This window comes from Phocoena phocoena, chromosome X (assembly GCF_963924675.1).
Source record: "Phocoena phocoena chromosome X, mPhoPho1.1, whole genome shotgun sequence".
NCBI classification, from domain to species: Eukaryota; Metazoa; Chordata; class Mammalia; order Artiodactyla; family Phocoenidae; genus Phocoena; species Phocoena phocoena.
Genome location: NC_089240.1, coordinates 91,485,475 through 91,507,729, shown reverse-complemented (window position 1 = coordinate 91,507,729; position 22,255 = coordinate 91,485,475). Strand labels below are relative to the sequence as shown.

The 22,255-nt window shown below is 44.3% G+C and overlaps 1 protein-coding gene across 2 annotated transcripts in view; it reads right to left on the bottom strand.

Moving 5' to 3' along the window:
• Window positions 1–2,962: 2,962 nt before the first annotated feature.
• The window catches only part of ATG4A (autophagy related 4A cysteine peptidase), a 63,448-nt gene continuing 44,155 nt past the window's right edge, over window positions 2,963–22,255 (bottom strand). The window contains exons 7-13 of one of the 2 annotated variants that reach the window (XM_065900322.1): window positions 20,248–20,327; window positions 19,352–19,539; window positions 19,152–19,230; window positions 14,621–14,766; window positions 13,145–13,201; window positions 11,609–11,717; window positions 2,963–3,504 (exon numbers count right to left, since the gene is read on the bottom strand). In XM_065900322.1, coding sequence (XP_065756394.1) covers window positions 3,434–3,504; window positions 11,609–11,717; window positions 13,145–13,201; window positions 14,621–14,766; window positions 19,152–19,230; window positions 19,352–19,539; window positions 20,248–20,327 — 730 coding nt within the window. In that variant the 3' untranslated portion in view covers window positions 2,963–3,433. The remainder of the gene's footprint in view (window positions 3,505–11,608; window positions 11,718–13,144; window positions 13,202–14,620; window positions 14,767–19,151; window positions 19,231–19,351; window positions 19,540–20,247; window positions 20,328–22,255) is intronic. The other variant, XM_065900323.1, reaches the window with a different exon arrangement.

The window sequence follows — 22,255 nt, the reverse complement described above, 5'->3', positions numbered from 1 at the left end:
GGTGGCACCTGCCACTCTGCCCCTTGCCCTCCCCTGCCCCGCACAACGGTCACCTCACAAACCTGAACGGTCTGAAGAAGGAAGGCCAAGCCCTTTTGCCCATCTGTCAAGTTGTACATTGGAGTCTCGTTTGGGCTGGACTACTGGACACTGGTCACCTCCACCCTCAGGCCCCATGGGTGAGCCCACCCTGCTGAGATCTGCTGTCCCATTTCGGTGCTACGGTTTGTGTGACTCTTCGTGGCTACCTCAGAAAGACCTGCTGGGCCACCACTTCCTTAGAATGCTAGCTTTCCTCACTCTCTTGATCAGAAAGCTCTTCGTGATAGCGAAAGGAGTCATTTCATTATGTCCAGAGGTCACCGCACATCATTTGGCTTAAACTAGAACCCAGTGTTTTCACATGAAAAAATTTCTCTGGCTCAACATTATGGATGGCTCAAGCCTGCACAGGGCAAGCTCTCACCTCTTCCCAGAGACCCACTGTGTCTAGGCAGGCAGCAGAGCTGGAATGAGGTGCCAGCCAGTGTCCCGGGGTGAGCTCTGACCCCTTCGAGAGTGAGCACGACTGGGCCCCAGACTACTTAGGGACGCTGGAAGACCAGCAGGCGAGAGGTGCTCAGGAACTTCACATGGTCCTAGACAAATCACTTCCTCCTTGCCGACTCCCTCCCCAGCCACAGGCAGCAGACTTGGCCTGGTTCAGAGTAGAGCAGAGGATGCACCAAATGCGGTCAGACCCATAAAGGGAAATAAGAACCGCAGCCCTTTCTCCCGGGCCGGGGGGAGAGGGGAGGATGGGTAAGGAGGTGTGAATTTTGCTTTTGACTCCAGGAACAAAAAGGAAAATCCCTTGTCCCAATTTCTCAGAAGCCCCTGTTTATTCCAAATGCCATTCAGATGTGTGCAGTGTGGCAACTCGACACTGCAGTGTTGGTTCCTTTGCATTTTGAGGCTGTGAGAGACTTTCCATTAAAAAGTCCATCCAATTGTTCTTTCGCAGGTAGCCTGTTAAACCATTTTGATATGTTTTTAAAGCCTCATAAAAATCTAGCACAGTCCTCTCTTTAGCAGTTAGCAGACCCAAAGCAAGCCTGAGTAGACTGTAAAGTATATTCTGTTTAGGGGGATTTGTTTTAACCATTTCCTTTAATTATCAGTTTCCCAGAACACTTAGCTATGTTGACATGAGGCAATTCCTTCCAGGTGATTCTGTTTCCTTAAATATTATGTAAACTGTGCCAACACAGACAAAGCATAATCAGTATAATCTGAACTATTGTTAACTTCACCTCCTCAGTAATAAGCATGATGTCAGCTTTGTACATTGCAAATAAAAGGAATCCAATATGAACGTTTGACTCCTTTGACATTCTTTCTTTGATGAAAACTTTTCTAAAGTCCATCTCACTGAAATTCATAAGCCCCCCTCAGAGCCAAGGGGGTTCCTGTCACTGCAAGTCGAGCTTTATAACAAAACACTGAGACACGGAAAAATACAATTAAAGTCAAGGGTTGATAATGTCTTCCAACAGGCAACAAATCCACAACATGCTTCAAGATAAGCCTACAACTGTTTTTAGCCCCATCACATGCTAGAGTTCAAGAAAGGAATTTCCATATTTCTGGGGCCTCAGGATCATTTACAGATAAATCAAAAGTAGAGAAATTTTAGGGCCTCCCTGGTGGCGCAGTGGTTGAGAGTCCGCCTGCCGATGCAGGGGACACGGGTTCGTGCCCCAGTCCGGGAGGATCCCACATGCCGCGGAGCGGCTGGGCCCGTGAGCCATGGCTGCTGAGCCTGCGTGTCTGGAGCCTGTGCTCCACAACGGGAGAGGCCACAACAGTGAGAGGTCCGCGTACCGCAAAAAAAAAAAAAAAAAAAAAAAAAAAAAGGTAGACAAATTTTAGTCATTAAAATCAAATCTAAGATATATGTGCATATATTTGTATATGCATAAAATATATCCTCTGGAAGGATAAAGAAGAAATTAATAACATTGGGAATGTTCAGGAAAGAGAACTGACCTGTGGGAAGGAGAGACATTTCACTGAATACCATTTTGCACCTTTCGAATTCTGAACCGCTGGAATATATTATCTACTGAAAAAGAAAAAAATGGAATCTAAGGAAACAAGCGTTCAAATATTCCTAAATATACCACACAAAAAAACCCACCTCGGTTTGGTGCTAGCTTTCAAACCGCAGTTGCTGGCCTTCCTGGGGGCTTGGTTGAGCATGGAGGTGAAATGCATAGGTTAAGAAGACAAGGAGAGGAAAAGGGGAAGATAGCACTGGGACATGAGGTGCATCCACACAAGAGAGTGGTTAGCAAAGCCAATTTGACGAATATGTGCTTTCAAATTTAGTATGTTGCTTGCTAGTCCCGAAATGGTTTGGAATTGTATTTGATGCACAGATTAATGTCACCACATGAATAATTCTTTCCAGTTATGACTGTCAAGCAAAATGGAGTCAAATTCAAACACAATTTTTAATTTCCCAAACAAAAATCAACAATTTAAGTCAGTGATTAGCAAACTACAGCCTGTGGGCTAAATCCAGCCCTCTGCCTGTTTTTGTAAATGAAGTTTTATTGGATTACGGCCGGGCTCACGTGCATGCACATTGTCTATGGCTGTCTTGGGGTTTCACCAGCAGATATGAGTAGCTGTGACAGACACTATGTGGTCTTCAGAGCCTAAAACATTTCCTAGCTGACCCTTGACAGAAAAAGTTTGCAGACCCCTGATCTAAATGATAATGATTTAAGGACAGGGTGACCATCTGACAAAAGTATCAGTAAAGATGGGGACAGTGACCCATCAAATAGTTAAGGTTCTCTCAAATAGGCAGGAGATCAATAAGTATACATTTGATGTAATGTCTTTGACACACTTTTTGAGATCAATTATAATTATTTAAACACATGTTCAAATAATTTAACAAGAACTTTTTTTCCCTGATACGATTATCGCTTTATTATTAGAGCAAGAGAACAGATTGCTTCTTAGTATTTAGCCCAGAGAGGTCAAACCTGAAGGGGTGAAGAAGCACAGGGTAACCATCTCTCATCTGCTGGTGCTGGAAGCAAGGTGGGAGTTGCTGTCTATCTTCCAGACATCCACCTCCTCATTTCAGTAGCTGAAGATTCGCTGTGGCCATGTAAGAAGCTGGGAAGTGCAAGAGACGACTCCTAATCTTTCTGCTCCTAGATTCCATGATTGTTTTAGTTCTTTCTGGGGAAGGGGTATATTGTTCACTTGTTTGTTTTTTTTCTGAGAAAAGGTGATTGGCTCAGTCATGATTGCTATCAAGTTTGTATGCTGTTGGCATATCAGGCACTTGCTGACTAGAAAAGTTTTATGTGATGAATTCATGTTCTTCTGGTGCCAGATGGAAGACAGATCTCCAAGGTGAGTTCCCACTATCCTATATGCTCAGAATCTCGAAATCTTCCTCCAGGTCAAAGTCCTCTAGTTGTTCAGTAGAGTCGATGAATTCTATCACAATACAGAAAAGAGGAAGAAAAAAGCTTGACACTTTGTCTCAAGCAGTCAATAAGTTACTCAATAGTTAAGACCATGCATTTTTTTTTCTTTTGCGTTATGTGGGCCTCTCACTGTTGTGGCCTCTCTTGTTGCGGAGCACAGGCTCCGGACGTGCCGGCTCAGCGGCCATGGCTCACAGGCCCAGCCGCTCCGCAACATGTGGGATCTTCCCGGACCGGGGCACGAACCCGCGACCCCTGCATGGGCAGGCGGACTCTCAACCACTGCGCCACCAGGGAAGCCCCAACACCATGCATTTTTAATTGCTTTGCTACAGAAAAGTTTGTGTAGAGGAGACTTATAGGTGGGACCACTGCTGAGTATTAGCAATTCTCTATAAAGAATCAAAATAGGTTTAAGGGCCAAGATGTGGGAGTAGAAAGACCCTGAGCTCATCTGCTCTCATGAGCACACCAAAATCACAACTATCTGCAGAATAACCATTGATGAAAAAGACTGGAGCCTACCGGAAATGATCTTCTACAACTAAAGTCCTAAAGAAGGATCCACAACATGACGGGTAGGAGGGGCAGACTCGCGATATAATCAAATCCCACACCCCCAGGGTGGGCGACCCACAAACTGGAGAATAATTATATCACAGAAGTTCTCCCGCAGGAGTGAGAGTTCTGAGCCCCACATCAGGCTCCCCAGCCTGGGGGTCTGGCACTGGGGGGAGGAGCCCCCAGAGCATTTGGCTTTGAAGGCCAGTGGGGCTTTACTGCAGGAACCCCACAGGACTGGGGGAAATACAGACTACACCCTTAAAGGGCGCACACAAAAATCTCATGTGCACTGGGACCCAGGACAAAAGCAATGATTTGATAGGAGCCTAGGCCAGACCTATCTGCTGGGCCTGGGGACTCGCCTGGAGAGGCGGGGCGGGGGGTGGTGGTGGCTGAAGCTCACCCGGGGGACATACACCCTGGTGGCAGACATACTGGGGAACACTCAACTACATGAACACTCCTGGTGGCTGACATGTTGGATCATCAGTGCCAAGACCTGGCCCCACCCGACAGCCTATAGGCTCCAGTGCTGGGACACCTCAGGCCAAACAACCAATTGGGCAGAGACACAGCCCCATCCATCAGCAGACAGGCTGCCTAAAGAAGTCCTGACCCACAGCCTCCAGACAAGCCCCTAGACATGGCCCTGCCCATCTGAGGGCCAAGACCCAGCTCCACGCACCAGTGGGCAGGCCCTGGCCCCTCCCACAAGGAAGCCTGAACAAGACTCTAAAGCAGGCTCACCCACCAGGGGGCAGACACCAGAAGCAAGAAAACTACAATCCCACAACACAGGCCAGAGACCCTATCCTGGAACCAGCTGGCCCCTGACCCTGCCAACTAGCAGGCCACTGCAACCTCAGGGACACCCCAGACCCCATACCCAACTGTATCAGAAACCAGCCCCCCCTTACCAGTGATCTGAAATGAGCTCTGGGATCCCTGGGCCCAGGAGCCACACTCCAGGAAACAGCTCTGCCTGCCAGTAATCCAGCACTAACCCCTGCCAGTAGTTGGGCAACAGCCCCAGAGGCTTCGGGACCCTGACTCCGGCCACCAGTGAGCCAGCACTAGCTCCAGGGCCCCCTTGGATTCCACAACCAGCCACCTCGTGACCAGGCCCCACTAAACAGCAACCAGCAGCATCTGCACAAGGCAGGGCCTGGCAACCAACCAGACTAGAAGCCAGCTAAGCCTAGCAGGCCACCCACATACTCAGCCCGCCACAACAGAAGGAACCAAACAGCCCTCTTAGGGGGAACACCTAGAGCATATAGCTTGGGTGACAAGAGAGGAGTACACTGCTGGAACACATAGGATGCCTCCTACAGAGGGCCACTTCTCCAAGGTTGAGAAACGTAACTAACCTACCACAGACATAAAAATACAGATAGCAACTTAGACAGAATGAGGTGGCAGAGGAATAGGTTCCAGACAAAGGAACAAGATAAAACCCCAGAAAAAGAACTAAGTGAAGTGGAGATAGGCAATCTACCCAAGAAAGAGTTCAGAGTAATGGTCGTAAAGATGATCAAAGAACTCAGGAGGAGAATGGATGCACAGAATGAGAAGCTAGTTTTTAACAAAGAGAAAATACAAAGAACAACCAAACAGAGATGGAGAGTACAATAACCGAAATGAAAAATACACTAGAAGGAATCAATAGTAGACCAAATGATACAGAAGAATGCACCAGTGTTCAGGAAGACAGAGTAATGGAAACCACTGCAGCTGAACAGAAAAAAGAGAAAAAGAATGAAAAGAAATGAGGACAGTTTAAGAGATCTCTGGGACAACACCAAGTGCACTAATATTTGCATTATAGGGGTCCCAGCAGGAAAAGAGAGAGACAAAGGGCCTGAGAAAATATTTGAAGAGGTAATAGCTAAAAAATTCCCTAACCTGGGAAAGGAAACAGGCACCCAAGTCCAAGAAGCACAGAGAGTCCCATATAGGATGAACGCAAAGAGAAACACACCAAGACACACCGTAATCAAACTTACAAAAATTAAAGATAAAGAGAATACTAAAAGCAGCAAGAGAAAAGCAACAAATAATATACAAGGGAACTCCCATAAGGCTATCAGCTGATTTTTCAGCAGGAACTCTGCAGGCCAGAAGGGAGTGACACAGTATATTTAAAGTGATGAAAAGGAAAAACCTACAACCAAGAATACTCTACCCAGCAAGGCTCTCCTTAAGAGAAATCAAAAGCTTTACAGACAAGCAAAAGCTAAACGAATTCAGCACCACCAAATCAGCTTTACAATAAATATTAAAGGAACTTCTCGGGGTGAAAAAGAAAAGGCCACAACCAGAAACAAGAAAATTATAAAATGAAAAAGCTCACCAGTAAAGACAAATAAAGGTAGTATATAATACACAGACAAAACTAGTAGGGAGGTTAAAAGACAAAACTTGTAAAGTCAGCTGTATCCATAATAAGCAGTTAAAGGATACAGAAAACAATCAGATGTAAAATATGATATCAAAAACTGTAATTGTAAAAAAAAAAAAACTGTAATCGTGAGCGGAGGAGAGTACAAATACAGGGAATTTGAAATGCACTTGAAATTAAGAGATCAGCAACTTAAACAATCACGTTTATATAGAGACTGTTATACAAAAACCTCATAGTAACTGCAAACCAAAAACCTATAATAGATATACACACAAAAAAGAAAAAGGAATCCAAACATAACACTAAAGGTAGTTATCAAATCACAAGAGAAGAGAACAAAAGAAGAAAAGGGAATAAAAGATCTACAAAAACAAATCCAAAACAATTAACAAAATGGCAATAAGAACATACATATCTATAATTACCTTAAACGTAAATGGATTAAATGCTCCAACCAAAAGACATAGACTGGCTGAATGGATACAAAAACAAGACCTGTATATATGCTGCCTACAAGAGACTCACTTCAGATCTAGAGACACATACAGACTGAAGGTAAGGGGATAGAAAAAGGTATCCCATGCAAATGGAAATCAAAAGAAAGCAGTACTCATATCAGACAAAATAGACTTTAAAATAAAGACTGTTAGGAGACAAAGAAGGACACCACATAATGATCAAGGGATCAATCCAAGAAGAGGATATAACAATTGTAAATATATATGCACCCAACATAGGAGCACCTCAATATACAAGGTAAATATTAACAGACATAAAAGGAGAAATTGACAGTAGCACAATAATAGTAGGGGACTTTAACACCCCACTCACATCAATGGATGAATCATCCAGACAGAATATCAATAAGTAAACACAGGTCTTAAATAACACATTAGACTAAATGAACTTGATACTTGTAGAGCATTCTATCTGAAAGCGGCAGAATACACATTATTTTCAAGTGCACATGGAACATTCTCCAGGATAGATTACATGCCAGGCCATAAAACAAGCCTTGGTAAATTTAAGAAAACGGAAATCATATCAAGCATCTTTTCCAACCACAACACTATGAGATTAGGAATCAACTACAAAAAAAAAAAACTGCAAAAAACACAAACATGTGGAGGCTAAACAATATGCTACTAAACAACCAATGGATCACTGAAGAAATCAAAGATGAAATTAAAATATACCTAGAGACAAATGAAAATGAAAACATGATGATCCAAAACCTATGGGACACAGCAAAAGCAGTTCTAAGAAGGAAGTTTATAGCGATAGAAGCTTACCTCAGGAAACAAGAAAAATCTCAAACAACCTAACCTGACACCTAAAACAGGTTAGAGAAAGAAGAACAAACAAAACCCCAAGTTAGTAGAAGGAAAGAAAGCATTAAGGTCAGAGCAGAAATAAAATAGAGACTAAAGAAACAACAGAAATAAATGAAACGAAGAGCTGGTTCTTTGAAAAACAAAATTGATAAACCTTTAGCCAAACTCATCAAGAAAAAAAGGGAGAAGGCCCAAATCAATAAAATCAGAAGTGAAAAAAGAGAAGCTAAAACCAACACCACAGAAATACGAAGGATCATAAGAAACTACTATGAGCAACTATATGGCAATAAAATGAACAGCCTAGAAGAAATGGAAAAATTCTTAGAAAGGTACTATCTCCCAAGACTGAACCAGGAAGAAAAGAAACTATGAACAGACCAATTACCAGTACTGAAATTGAATCAGTAATTTAAAAACTCCCCACAAACAAAAGACCAGGACCAGATGGCATCACAGATGAATTCTACCAAAACATTTAGACAAGAGTTAACAGCTATCCTTCTCAAACTATTCCAAAAAAGTGCAGAGGAAGGAACACTTCCAAACTCATTCCATGAGGCCACTATCACCCAGATACCAAAACAGAACAAAGATATCTCAAAAAATAAGAAAATTACAGGCCAATATCACTGATGAACATAGATGGAAAAATCCTCAACAAAATACTAAAAACTGACTCCAACAAAAAACTGACTCCAACAATATATTATAAGGATCACACACCATGATCAAGTGGGATTTATCCCAGGGATGCAAGGATTTTTCAATATCTGCAAATCAATGTGATACACCACATTAACAAATTGAAGAATAAAAACCATACAATCATCTCAATAGATACAGAAAAAGCTTTTGATTAAAGTCAACATCAATTTATGATAAAAACTCTCCAGAAAGTGGGCATAGAAGAAACATACCTTAACATAATAAAGCCCATATATGACAAACCCACAGCTAAACATCTTACTCAACAGTAAGAAGCTGAAAGCATTCCCTCTAATATCAGAAACAAGACAAGGATGTCCACTCTCACCACTTTTACTCAACATAGTTTTGGCAATCCAAGCCACAGCAATCAGAGAAGAAAAAGAAATAAAAGGAATCCAAATTGGAAAGAAAGAAGTAAAACGGTCACTGCTTGCAGATGACATGATACTATACATAGAAAATCCTAAAGATGCCACCAGAAAACTACTAAAGCTCATCAATGAATATGGTAAAGTTGCAGGGTACAAGATTAATATACAGAAATCTGTTGGATTTCTATTCACTAACAATGAACTATCAGAAAGAGAAATTAAGGAAACAATCCCACTTACTATCACATCAAAAAGAATAAAATACCTAGGAATCAACCTACCTAAGGAGGCAAAAGAACTGTACTCCAAAAACTATAAGACACTGATTAAAGAAACTGAAGATGACACAAACAGATGGAAAGATATGCCATGTTCTTGGATTGGAAGAATTAATATTGCTAAAGAGACCATACTACCCAAGGCAATCTACAGATTCAATGCAATCCCTATCAAATTACCAATGGCATTTTTCACAAAACTAGAACAAACATTTTTACAATTTGTATGGAAACACAAAAGACTACAAATAGCCAAAGCAATCTTGAGAAAGAAAAACAAATCTGGAGGAATCAGGCTCCCTGACTTCAGACTATACTACAAAGCTACAGTCATCAAAACAGCATGGTACTGGCATAAAAACAGATGCATAGATCAATGGAACAGGATAGAAAGCCCAGAAATAAACCCATGCACTTATCATCAATTAATCTACGACAAAGCAGGCAAGAATATACAGTGGAGAAAAGACAGTCTCTTCAATAAATGGTGTTGGGAAAATTGGACAGCTACATGTAAAAGAATGAAATCAGAATATTCTCTAACACCATATCCAAAAATAAACTCAAAATGGATTAAAGACCTAAATGTAAGACCAGATACTATAAAACTCCCAGCAGAAAACATTGGCAGAACACTCCTTGACATAAATTGCAGCAATATTTTTTTGGATCCGTCTCCTAGAGTAATGGAAACAAAAGCAAAAATAAACAAATGGGCCCTAATTAAACTTGAAAACATTTGCACAGCAAAGGAAATCATTAAAAAAAATGAAAAGACAGCCTACGGACTGGGAGAAAATATTGGCAAATGATGTGACTGACGAGGGATTAATTTTCAAATACACAAACAGCTCATACAGCTCAATAGCAAAACAACAAACAACCCAATCAAAAAATAGGCAGAAGACCTATATAGACATTTCTCCAAAGAAGACATACAAATGGCCAACAGGCCCATGAAAAGATGCTCAACATCACTAATTATTAGAGAAATGCAAATCAAAACTACAATGATGTATCACCTCACACCAGTTAGAATGGGCATCATCAAAAAGTCTACGAATAATAAATGCTGGAGAGGGTGTGGAGAAAAGGGAACCCTCTTACACTGTTGCTGGGAATGTATATTGGTGTGGCCACTATGGAGAACAGTATGGAGGCTCCTTAAAAAACTAAAATAGAGTTACCACATGACCCAGCAATTCCACTCCTGGGCATATATCCCGAAAAGACAAAAACTCTAATTTGAAAAGATACATGTACCCCAGTGTTCATGGCAGCACTATTTACAATAGCCAAGACATGGAAGCAACCTAAATGCCCATCTACAGGTGAATGGGTAAAGAAGATGTAAGATACACACACACACACACACACACACACACACACACACACACACACACAATGGAATATTACTCAGCCATAAAAAATAATGAAATAATGCCATTTGCAGCAACATGGACGGACCTAGAGATTATCACACTAAGTGAGGTAAGTCAGAGAAAGGTCAATACCATATGATATCACTTATATGTGGAATCTAAAAAAATTATACAAACGAACTTATTTACAAAACAGAAACAGACTCACAGACATAGAAAACAAATTTATGGTTGCCAAAAGGAAAGGGGCGGGGAGGGATAAATTAGGAGTTTGGGGTTAACAGATACGTACTACTATATATAAAATAGATAAACAAGGACCTACTATATAGCACAGGGAACTATATTTAATATCTTATAATAACCTATAATGGAAAAGAAACTGAAAAGGTACACATATAACTGAATCTCTTACTGTACACCTGAAACTAACACAACATTGTAAATCAACTATACTTCAATTAAAAAAAAAGAATCAAACTAACTGGACTTGTTACACAGTCCTATTCAAAGTGATGAAGTTGAGGCTCTGTAAGACCTTCAAGGTACCTTTTGAATTACCCATGGCCTCTGATTTGTCTTCTGAACCAGACCACGAAAAAAAGAAATTCTAGTCATTTTGATTTTGTATGGAACTTTTACACGGAGCTCATTTTTTTTTTTACTATCATTCTTTGAAATTGGTAAATATTAGTTCATCAGAAGAAGCACCATTCCTTGATCAGTGCAGCTGAGTAGAAATTTTTCATTTCCACGGAAAACATGACACACAATTGCTTCTGTCTCATAAAACAACTGCTAGGCCTTCCCTGGTGGCGCAGTGGTTGAAAGTCCGCCTGCCGATGCAGGGGACACGGGTTCGTGCCCCGGTCCGGGAAGATCCCACATGCTGCGGAGTGGCTGGGCCCGTGAGCCGTGGCCGCTGAGCCTGCGCGTCCGGAGCCTGTGCTCCGCAACCGGAGAGGCCACAACAGTGAGAGGCCCGCGTACAGCAAAAAAAAAAACAAAAAACAAAAAGCAACTGCTATCCATGGGTCTGCTGGCCAGAGAGCTTCTGAACAACAGCTTACCTGCCCCCGTGGTTGTCACTTCTGGCTTGGCTGGAGGAACAAAGGGAGGCCAGTGTGATGGATGTTTCTGAACTAATTCAAACATCCTTAAATTTTCCTTTAGAATTTCCTGAGGAGACATAGAAACAGTTGTAAACACTGCAGAGTCACTACATATCTGCCCAGTTGGCAGTATATGACTCCAAACCCTAAGAGAGTGGCCTGGTTGTTGAAAGGTGAAAGCAGAGGCTTAGCAAATACACCCATCCTCTACTTGACCCGTCTGAAGACCCAGCTCTCTTCAATTCTAGATACTGTTGGCCAGGAAGGAAGGACACTGGAGGGAGGATCTGATGGAAGGCCAGTACTCACTGCCCATGCTCCATCACTGCCCATGCTTACGCCAGTTGCATGGGACCAACTCAATTTAGGGGTGAGATGTTCCTGAAGTGTTGGCTCCAAAGAAATGTTGGTTAGTCAAGTTAAATCTGCCCCCAAAGAATATTGGTACATATTGGCATGGTTTCAGTTTCAATCCAAGACGTATGATATATGTCCTAATTTAAATAGCATAGTCTTATTAGAAAATTTTCTTTCTAACGTTAAACGTGATATACAGTTTTGCGGCATTCTGAAATGTAAGTAATGCCTTTAGAAAATAATTCTCCATTATGTCTCAGCCAATTATTGACTGCGGTTTCAGATTCAGCTGGGGACTTTAGTGTTAATTATTTGTTCACCTGTGAAGAAAAATCTTCCCTCCTTACACTTACGAGAGGCTCTGAGATCCCATCTCTCCAACCCCTCTGTTTTGCAGATAAGAGAACATGATGTCTCCTGCCACCCCATCCAGGGCTCTTTAAACTACTCCCTATGATTTCCCCTCATTCTTTCAATAAGAGTTGATCAATATCTTCCACATAATTGGCATGTGTTAGAAGCAAAGGATGAGGGAGGCAGATACAAAAGTTGTGAGCCAGCAAAATGATAAATACCCTCTGACATAAAATGCCAAAAAGAAAGAATAACTTGCTTTCGTATTTACACAGATTTCTGCAAACTGTGTTTGCTTTAAGTGGCAGTGTGCCTATATTTTATATAAATAAGACAGTTAATAGAAAGACAAGCCCCTTAAACCATAATGGAACACATTAAACTGTAGATGGACACAAAACAAATAGAAAAGTAGTTTGGCTTCTTCAACCATCTCAGTGTTACAAACAGAGTAAGGAAGAATTTAGGCTGAGCTATATGAAATTGGCATTTTTAAGTTAAAATGGTAGAATATTAGTTGAATATTTCATTGACTCACGGGCTCAATGAGATGGAACATTCAGTAGTTAAAAATATCGCTCACCTGACACACTAAGCATATTGCAAACCAAAGTTTTCCTTTAGTTTCCCCAAAGTTATGTACAATTCCCCACATCCTAGTTTCTTTCTTTTGCAATAAAGTCATATCAGGCTGGATTTATGTTACTATGAAAAACCGTCTTGAAAAGGAATTATATTGAATAACACTTGTTTTTTAAGACTAAGAAAAACATACATCTTTACCTTCTGAACAAGGCTACACCAGCTATCAAAGTCTTTTTCTTCTTTGCAGAAAAATCCCTTGGGGGAAAGCAAAAGAAGACAACTTAGAACTGGTCAGGGGCACCCAGGCAGGCCCTTTGTATTGCAAGATGGAGCCGTTGGCCCGGAGTTGTGAAGTAGGATGTGGGCCACTTCCTTTGGATGTGTCCTCCCAGCAACAAGGAGGAAGAGTGTCTGAGCTTATCTCTCTCCTAGATCAGTGCCTCACTTGGACACACACATCTGCTCATTCATCTTCATATTTTCTTTCTCTCTCTGCCTCTTTCTCTTATTCTGTCCCTTTCCCTTTTACCCTGTCCCTTTCCCTCCCTGATCCTCTCCCTTCACACGGTGAGATACAGTAACTTGAAAACCAATCTCCAAAGCACAGGGTTACTTCCATTACATTCAGTGCACAAATATACCTACGTATAAAAAACAATCCATTAAAACCAGCAAACAAAAGCCAAATAGTACTTTAAGCTAGAGGCATTACTTAACAAGGTGGCTTTGACCTTAAGGAAATTATCTTTTAGAATAAAGAGGTGGTGGTGTGATGAATTGGGAGATTGGCATTGATATATATACACTAATGTGTATAAAATGGATAACTAATGAGAACCCGCTGTATAAAAAATCAAATCAAATTAAATAAAAAAAAAGAGTCAGGGACGTCCCTGGTGGTAAAAAAAAAAAAAAAAAGGAATAAAGAGAACCATCAGCCTCCTTCCCCATCCTCAGAACCATCCTACAGCACTAAAAGAATGGTCCAAAACAAGAGGAGGACTCTGTCAGCTCTCCATCACTGGCCCTCCGACAATTGGGTTAAACTGGTAGAGAGGATGCAGACAGGCCTCAGAACAACTGGCTACTTCCCAGGCAGCTGTCCCTTCCATGTGTGGACGGCAGTCATATTTCCAGCGGGGGAAAGCCTGCAGCTTCCTGGATTGTGTGCCCAGAGGAATGGACATTGTCCACTCAGGAGGTCTTGCCTCCTTATCCCTCCTTCCCTATGTCTCACCTGATTCCCGGTGCCCGGATAGCAATATTTAGAGGGCAAGAAGGAAAAGGGGGAAAGATGGTAACACTGGTCGTGACTAACGTTTCTAGAATGCCTACAACACGCCAGGCACTGTGCTATGTGCCTTACACATAGTGTACTCATACAGCCATGCAAGGAAGGAACTACCGTTTTGCCCACTGGAGAGATGAGAAGGCCGAAGCTCAAAAAAGTTAAGGGACTCCCCATAAGTCCATGGCTGGTAAGCGGCTTCGATCCTAACTCGGCTTCAGGGCCCATTCCTTCCCCACTACACCACACACGACACTACCTCTCGTGGGGGTGGGGAGCGAACATTCTTTTGCCGCCCTACCTAACAACCTGGATAGCTTCCAGGGAGCCAAACTGTGATAGGGCAGCGCTGTGTCTCTTGGGCCACCCAACCTTCAGATACCCACCAATGCTACGGAAGGATCCAAGTTCAGGATGTTCATTCGCTGTGGAGGTTGCAGACAATGGAAAGTCTGGTCGTCAACCGTTCCGTTCTCCTCAGTGTCAACAAAGGTCTGGGTTGTGTGAGGGTCCAGGAAAATGAGCTCATCACCTGTTTTGAATGAGACATGCTTAACCTTCGAAGAACCACCGGCCCTGGCCACACTGCTGTCCTTGGGATGAGGCGCTCTGGTTGTCCTAACCCCTCCCTTGGTGACAATGAGAATGAGATGACAGAAAGCCTGAAGGAGGGTGACCATGCTTGAAGGAAGCCACCCACGCCCAAAGCCAATCATTCAATGCGAAGACTTGCCCTAGCATTTATATCTCCTCAAAGCCCAAGTCCAAAAGTGGAAAGGCACAGGTTTGGGGAAAGGCGGGAATGAGCGACCACAGATGACATGGCGGGCTCGGTGAGCAGCAGTAGCCATGAGTCCAGGTGCCATCAGGGAGCTTCCCGACCCTTTCAACACTGGAAAGCCTCTTGCTCTAGACCATTGGCTCTTAGACCTATGGTCAAAGAGCACATCTGGGAAGGAAAAAGGCCTTGGCTTCCAAAAGAAATGGGAATGCTGACTCTGCCATGGGTGAGATACCAGGGAGCTGACTTCTGGTCTTGATTCGCTAGCAAGTTAGTCATTGTTAGCAAGTCAGTAATTCCTGTCAGAAAGCACTGCCTTGGTCACAGTAATATCAGTACACATACGCCTTGCTGGGAAAACTCACTTTGAGATTGGTCGACCGTTACAAATTGGAGAAAAATGCTGCTTCATTAAATTGAAAAAGTCTAGCCCAATAATGATCTGGGGGGAGTATGGGATAATAAAGTCTCTACTTTTATCTAATGTTCAAAAGGTTGAGAGTCCCTCTAATGCTCATCATCAGCATACCGAGTAGGCTGACGTACCCAACCTCGCTGTCCAGGCCTGAGAACCATCTGGGCCTCTGTGTTCTAGACGGGTTTAAGCAAGCAAAGAGAGAGATCTGCCTGAGGCAGGAGGATGGGGTGGGAAGGGACACCCCGAAGACACTCTCTGGAATGGCACCCGGGATTCTTCTGGGTACATCTAAGTGCTTCCATTGGCAAAGAGTGTTTCTGATGTCTGATGCCAAGTTTAACTTATCTCTGTCGCAGACCTAGGACAAACCACTTCACTCTGTCTTAATTTTCTTGCTTTTAAACTGGGGCCACTGGGTCTGTTCCAGTTACCTCACAGGGTATTATCAGAATGAGAAGATCTCACCTCTGTGAACTGCTTAAAACACAATACAAACGCAAGGTAGTCATAGATGTACCTTGCTGAGACTCAAAAGGATTTTCCTACAAATATGTGTTTAAGAGCGTATGGAAATCAATGCCCCCATATGGCTTGCTTTAGGAAAGTCAAGGTACATATTCCCCCAGACCACAGGCGGGTGAGACCAGTTATATCAAAAAAGCCTCAAGGCTCAATGAAGAGCAACAACCAGGATGTTTAGAGGAAAGCCTACCTAAGACCATAGAAAGGGAAGGGGAGAAGGAAGCTGTGCACGAGAAAATGTGACTCCAAAGCAGGATTAGGACCAAGCGTTCTGCCAGTTTTGAGTTAAGGTACTGGAAATAATAGCAGTATCCTCTCTGACTCTGGCCCTTTCCCATGGGTGTGTGTGTGTGTGTGTGTGTGTGTGTGTGTGTGTGTGTGTGTGTAGTGGAGCTTTGTGGGCTGCCCTATTTCTGAGAGTGCTTAAAAGAGATACAGTAGATCAAAAAGTCCTAGAGAGGGCTTGCCTGGTGGTGCAGTGGTTGAGAGTCCGCCTGCCGATGCAGGGGACGCGGGTTCGTGCCCCGGTCCGGGAGGATCCCACGTGCCGCGGAGCAGCTGGGCCCGTGAGCCATGGCGGCTGAGCCTGCGCGTCCGGAGCCTGTGCTCCGCAACGGGAGAGGCCACAGCAGTGAGAGGCCTGCGTACCACAAAAAAAAAGTCCTAGAAATGATATGGGGGCTAAATGAAGGTCTCTAATGAGGCCCAAGAAGAAGTGGCAGGCAGGTCCACCATCTGCGGACACTGGGCTCATGCGACGGATCTCCAGGTGGCACCCTCCACCAAAGCACAGGGGACAAACATTCTAAGCAGAAAAAAATCTCCCAGCCAGTCTCTCACCCTGGCCACAGTCTTGTGCACCAGGAGCTTCTCCCAGCTTCCCACCGGGCAAGAGGGCACTCGGGAAGCAATGTGGTGTGGTGGGCAGGGACGGTCAAATTGGGATCGAATCCTGGCTTTGCTACTTTTGAGCCCAGTAACCTTGAGTAAACAACCCCTCTAAGTCTTCCACTAGGCCTAAATGGAAATAATGATCTCTACCTCACAGGGGTGTTGTGCTAACTCTATCAATCAATCAATCTATCTAAAGCCATACATCTCTACATAACTATCGATATTAATCTATATCTCTCTATACATGTATATATGTTTTAATATATAATTGTATATTATATAATATAAATTATATATTTATATATAATATAGGAAACAATATATTATAATGACAAGTAATATAAATATATATATTTTTATACATGGAGAGAGAGAGAGAAAGAGGGGGAGAGAGATTGAGAGAGAACCCTCTGCAGAGTCCCTTGTTCAGAAAATGGCAGTTCTCATCTGTCCCCTCCCTTCAGACATTCTGCCAATCCAGACTCTCCCCACCTGAGCCTAATACAGTAAGGGGGTAAGTCAGAAAATGGGAGTTGAGGGGAGTTTGCAGCCTCAAGTGAAGGTTAAACAAAGGATTTATGGACATTAGCGGGCAAATGGGCACTATGTAAACCTCTGTCTTGGGAACTGAGGATTGCCCACACCTCTTTCAAAAGCAGTCCAACTCCACCAATGTCTCCCCGACCCAGTGGCCTCAGGAAACAGGAGGGCTATGCCAGCTTGGCAAATTCTCTCTGGGTAACTTGGGATAAAGGAGGCCAGGGTGCCCAGGATTCACTGAGATCCCTCCAAAATTATTTTCCAGTGTTTCCACCTTTTCCTCAAGCACAGACAGTAGGAAATATACTTTTGCTACATTTTCTTTGACAGGAACCCAAAAGCTTAGAAACAGAGAACATCTAAATTTATAACACTCTAAATACTGGGGTTTGTACTTAGAAAAAGAAAAGCCTCCACTTTCCAAATGTTCCATCAAGCTGCAGTTCTTAGGATCGACCAGTAGATGGCAGCATTCGACAGAGCCCCAGCAACTGTGGAGAAACCCTACCTTAAAGAGAGAAAGAGCGAGCAGAGGAAAGAGGCGCTGGGGTCAGGCTGGCTCTTTTTGCTGAGTGCTTTCCTGTGAGGGGACAACATGGTGAACTGGGGGTCAGCCCTATCTTCCATAAAGGGAACTTGAGACTGAAAGAGCTGACACTCTTTTCCTGCTGGCACACAGCTAGCTAGCCAGTGGGAGACTGACCACATACAGGGCTGGGTCTGTTTCCACCCGCCCCACCTCCATGAATCTCCGAGGAGGAGATGAGTGGGGAGGTGACCAAGCCCATCTCACTCAGTCCTCTGCACATGCCTCAGGCCATTCCCCACGCCTGCTCTGGCTCTCCCTTGCACTCTAAGCTCATAGCTTCCTCGAAGCCCACTCCTGCGAGAGGTGTCCCGTACCCCACTTCCCTCACCGCATGACTCCCTTACTCTGCGGCACCAAGCAGGTGTCTAGGCCCTTGGTACTCAACGTGTGGCACCAGCAGCACCGGCACTACCTAGTTAGAAATGCAGGCTCTCAGGCTCCACCCCAGAACTGCTGAACCCACATTATAATAGGCTCTCAAGGTGATTCACGTGCACGTTAAAGTTTGAGAAGCACCGGGCTAGCTCCCGTCGTGTGCCAAGGGCCTTAAATGTCTCTGGTCACAGCTAGTGAGTAAGGTGGCTGGGTTTCCAGAGGCATCTACTGAGGCAGGTAATGCCGGGCTGCTCATCAGGATCCACATTAGGAGGTTAGTCGTTTTAAGGCTTAGCCTCCAGTATCAGGAAAGGGATACCTCTGTCTTCGCCTCTTCTTATTCTCACCAGAGTCAGGGCTCTGAACAATAAGCTAGCAACCCAAGCTGCATGAGCCTAGGAAGCCAGAGGACGGCTCCTAGCCTGAACGCCCGAGCCCCAGTAAGAGGGGTATCGGCAAGGCCAGGGGAGTGAAGCCCTGCCACCCTGGGCGCCACAGGAAAGAGAGACAGGTGCTGAAGCAATGCTATGACCTTGGGGCCGTCCAGTGGGAAAGCAGCCATGGAACCATCTTGTCAAGAGGCAATGAAGCAGAGGCACTGAAGGGGGATCTGCTCTCTGTCAGGCACAGGTAAACGTTACTCTCCAGGCCAGAGACAAGATGAGCTGCCCAGAGGCCACAGCATCTCCAGGCTAGGTGAGGGCCCCCTAAAACTGGAATTGCCTGGTCTCCCGTGCAGACCTTCTGCCCACCCTCCCCTAGCCCATGATGACTTACTTGTGATTCCTCTTTTCTTACCTAAGAATCCTATGAAATAATAGGCGTTATTTGGTTTTCCTCCTAATGCCCCTAAAGACTGTGGCATCTTAAAACACTCCTGGAGGGAAAGAGAACGCAAGATTCTCAGCTCATGTGTGGACTGCTGCTCACGGATCTCCGTGCTCACATGGCGGTGGGATGGGCGGGCAGCAAGCGGCTTGGGGAAAGGTGCGACTTACTTTGAAGGCGTCGACATAGACAGGATTGATTTGGTTTATGCCCAAGCGGAGGGGCACAATGAGCAGCAAGGGTTTCCAGGCTGGAGAGCAGGCAGAGGGGCCCTTACTCTGGGTCGAAGCATTCAGAGACTCAGGGGGGCTCTCAGCAGCTGTTTCGGCACTCAAGGGGAGGGTGTGGCACATTTTTTCTAGAAACAGAAGACAAGAGAGCTGGGTAAATAAGGGGCATCCAGCCCTAGGAGATGTGCCAAGGGCAAAACTAAAGGAGACCTCACATGACAGCCGCTGCCTGGAAGGCCCTTCCCCCTGCCACCGGGGCCCCGCTGCCCAACCTCCTACAGGAAGCCCAGGCCACTCCTCCAGCCCTTACTTCTCCTCCTTCTGGCAACTGAACACTCACTTACCTCTTGTCAGGTATTACGGGCTCACTGGGAGAATCTCATTTCTCAACCAGACTGCAAGGGCCTTGGAAACAGGGACTGTATCTGTTGGTCCCTCTAACCCCGTGGCAGGGAGCACAGGGGGGCTGCCACAGAAGACCTGTCAGTGGTTTAACTGATTACCCGCACTTGGGGAGTCCTGCAGGGAAAGGGTCTGGTGCCTCACTGAGGGGCAGCAGAGATCCTCTAATTGTTTTCTCCCTTTCAGAAAGCTGAAAGGGAAGAGAAGAAGGGGCACAGGGAATGATTAACCGGAGCCCGGTGCTCCCCTGTCCTGCTAGATGGGCAGGCCAGAGAGTCGTGGGGTGGGGGAATGGGGGTGTGTATGTATCTTCTTTCTCTTTTTCTCCCTCGCTTTGTGTCTTTCTCTCCCACCACGCCCCACACACATTCTGAATGGTGAGGAAGAACCTCATCACCCAGCCACCCGAGAAGGTAAACTGGCCCGGGACTCACTGATATCTTCAATAACCACGGTGTTATCCATTGAAACATAAACAGCCAAGGAATTCCATTCATCAAATAAAGCAAGTTTTCTGCAAAGCAACATACAATGAAGTCACAATTGGGGAAGATGGACATCTCGGCAGGAAGCAGTACAACCTATGTATGCCCAGCGTTCCTGAAGTTAGTGAACACTGAGCCACAGAGAAGTTGGGATTCAGGTCGGGTCTGGCTCCCTTGACTGAGCTCTGGAACATTCCATGTCCAGGGACCTTGAGAATGCCAGAGGCACTGTTTCCGCACCTCAAAAATAAGGACTGCTTTACAAAATGCAAAAGGCTGCCTTGCTAAACAATGTTACTCCTACTGGGCGAAAGAGAGAGGTTACCAGTGCATCTTCTCCCAAGAGATTTTGTTTTCTTTTCTTAAATAAGAGACATTCTGACTTACTCCTTTTTTCAAAAAAAGAAAACTGTTATTAATATACACATATATATATTTGTTTAGGAGCATACATAATACAAACAATAAGTTCTAGGGAAATCCGGCGGGGGGGCGGGGGCGGAGAGAGAGAGAGAGGTGATCTCTTCTGTCCCTTCCCACATGCGGTAAGGATGCTGTCCCAGGAGACTTGGGCCGCAGATGGCTTCAGTGCCGGGCCTTGCTGGTCAACAGCTGAAGACAGAGCATGCTGAAGTGTATGACTTCAGAGGAGATTAGAAAGAAAACCCCTTTAAAAGAGAGATTATCTGATGTCTGAGTAAAGTACCTTGTCTATCTCTCCCTTATTTCTTTCTCCTCTTGCCAGTATGAAGAAGACATGTTTACCCTGGCTACTCTGGAATTCTGCAGTAAAGCCCAGTCTCAATGGCCAACAAAACAAAAGACACGTTCTCTCCCAAACCAAAGTAACTCCCAAGAAGAGGTTAATTACCATTATATTTTAATTTCATTTAATGTAGTATCTTTCCCCCAAAATAACAATGACGACATCATCATCATCTACTGTTGTTAATAACAATCACGATGACTCAGAACCCACTTAAGTTCTTTAAAAATGTATGTTTCCATTTGCTTGTTGTGGGAAGCTCAAAATTTAGAAGAAAGAAGCAAATTCTGAGGGATGTCATTTATAAACCAACCATATCAAGCTAGGTTTTGGGCTCGGCACAGCCATTCTAATCTTCTACACTTTCTGTCCTGGGTTCCTACAGTGGTTTCCGAAATACCACCAGATCCTCACTCAGCAGATCAACAACACCCCAAAAACCACTACGGACCAAGGTAAGAAAGTGGTCTCAGAGAGGCTGCAGTGTTAGCAGAGTAATGCAAAGATACAGGTTTCACTTGGGTCCTCAGGAAGTCCAGACTACTCCCCTCAAAAGCACATTTACAAAGCATTCCAGTTCATTGAAGGTTGGCTAATAATTGAAACAGTGCCCCATCTGTATTTTGCATGGAGCAGGTCCCATCATCACACGCCAGAGAGCCAGGAATTGAAGTAGCTACCAAAGGAGGCTAGACGGTTTCAATTTTCTGATGCCTAAATCCAGCCCCAGATTCTATCTGCCATTTTCATTCATTCATTCATCAAGTATTTATTGAGCACTTACATGTGCCAGGCAGTTTCATGTGCTAATATTACAGGAGTGAACGAGGCAAATACAATCTCTGCCCTCATGGAGTTCCCATTTGGTGATAGGTTGTCAGAAAGGAGAGTGACAATAGGTGAGGTGGCCCGCAGGTGTAGGTGCTGATGCCACTCACCCCATTCATTTCCAAAGCATTGGTCCTGGCCTCTCCATGTCGCCTCTTGCTGTGGGAGGTGAATTCTGAGACTTAACAGGACAATTGCGAAAGTACCATGCTGGGGTACCTTGAGTCTCCTAAGAGATGACAAACTGATTCTAAGACTCCCTTGAGGTTTGTCTCCTCTAATAGGTGGTGAGGTCCTTGAAGCAAGAACTACACCTAGTTTATTTCTGTGCACTCAGTACTTAGGGCAACAGAGGCACCCAGT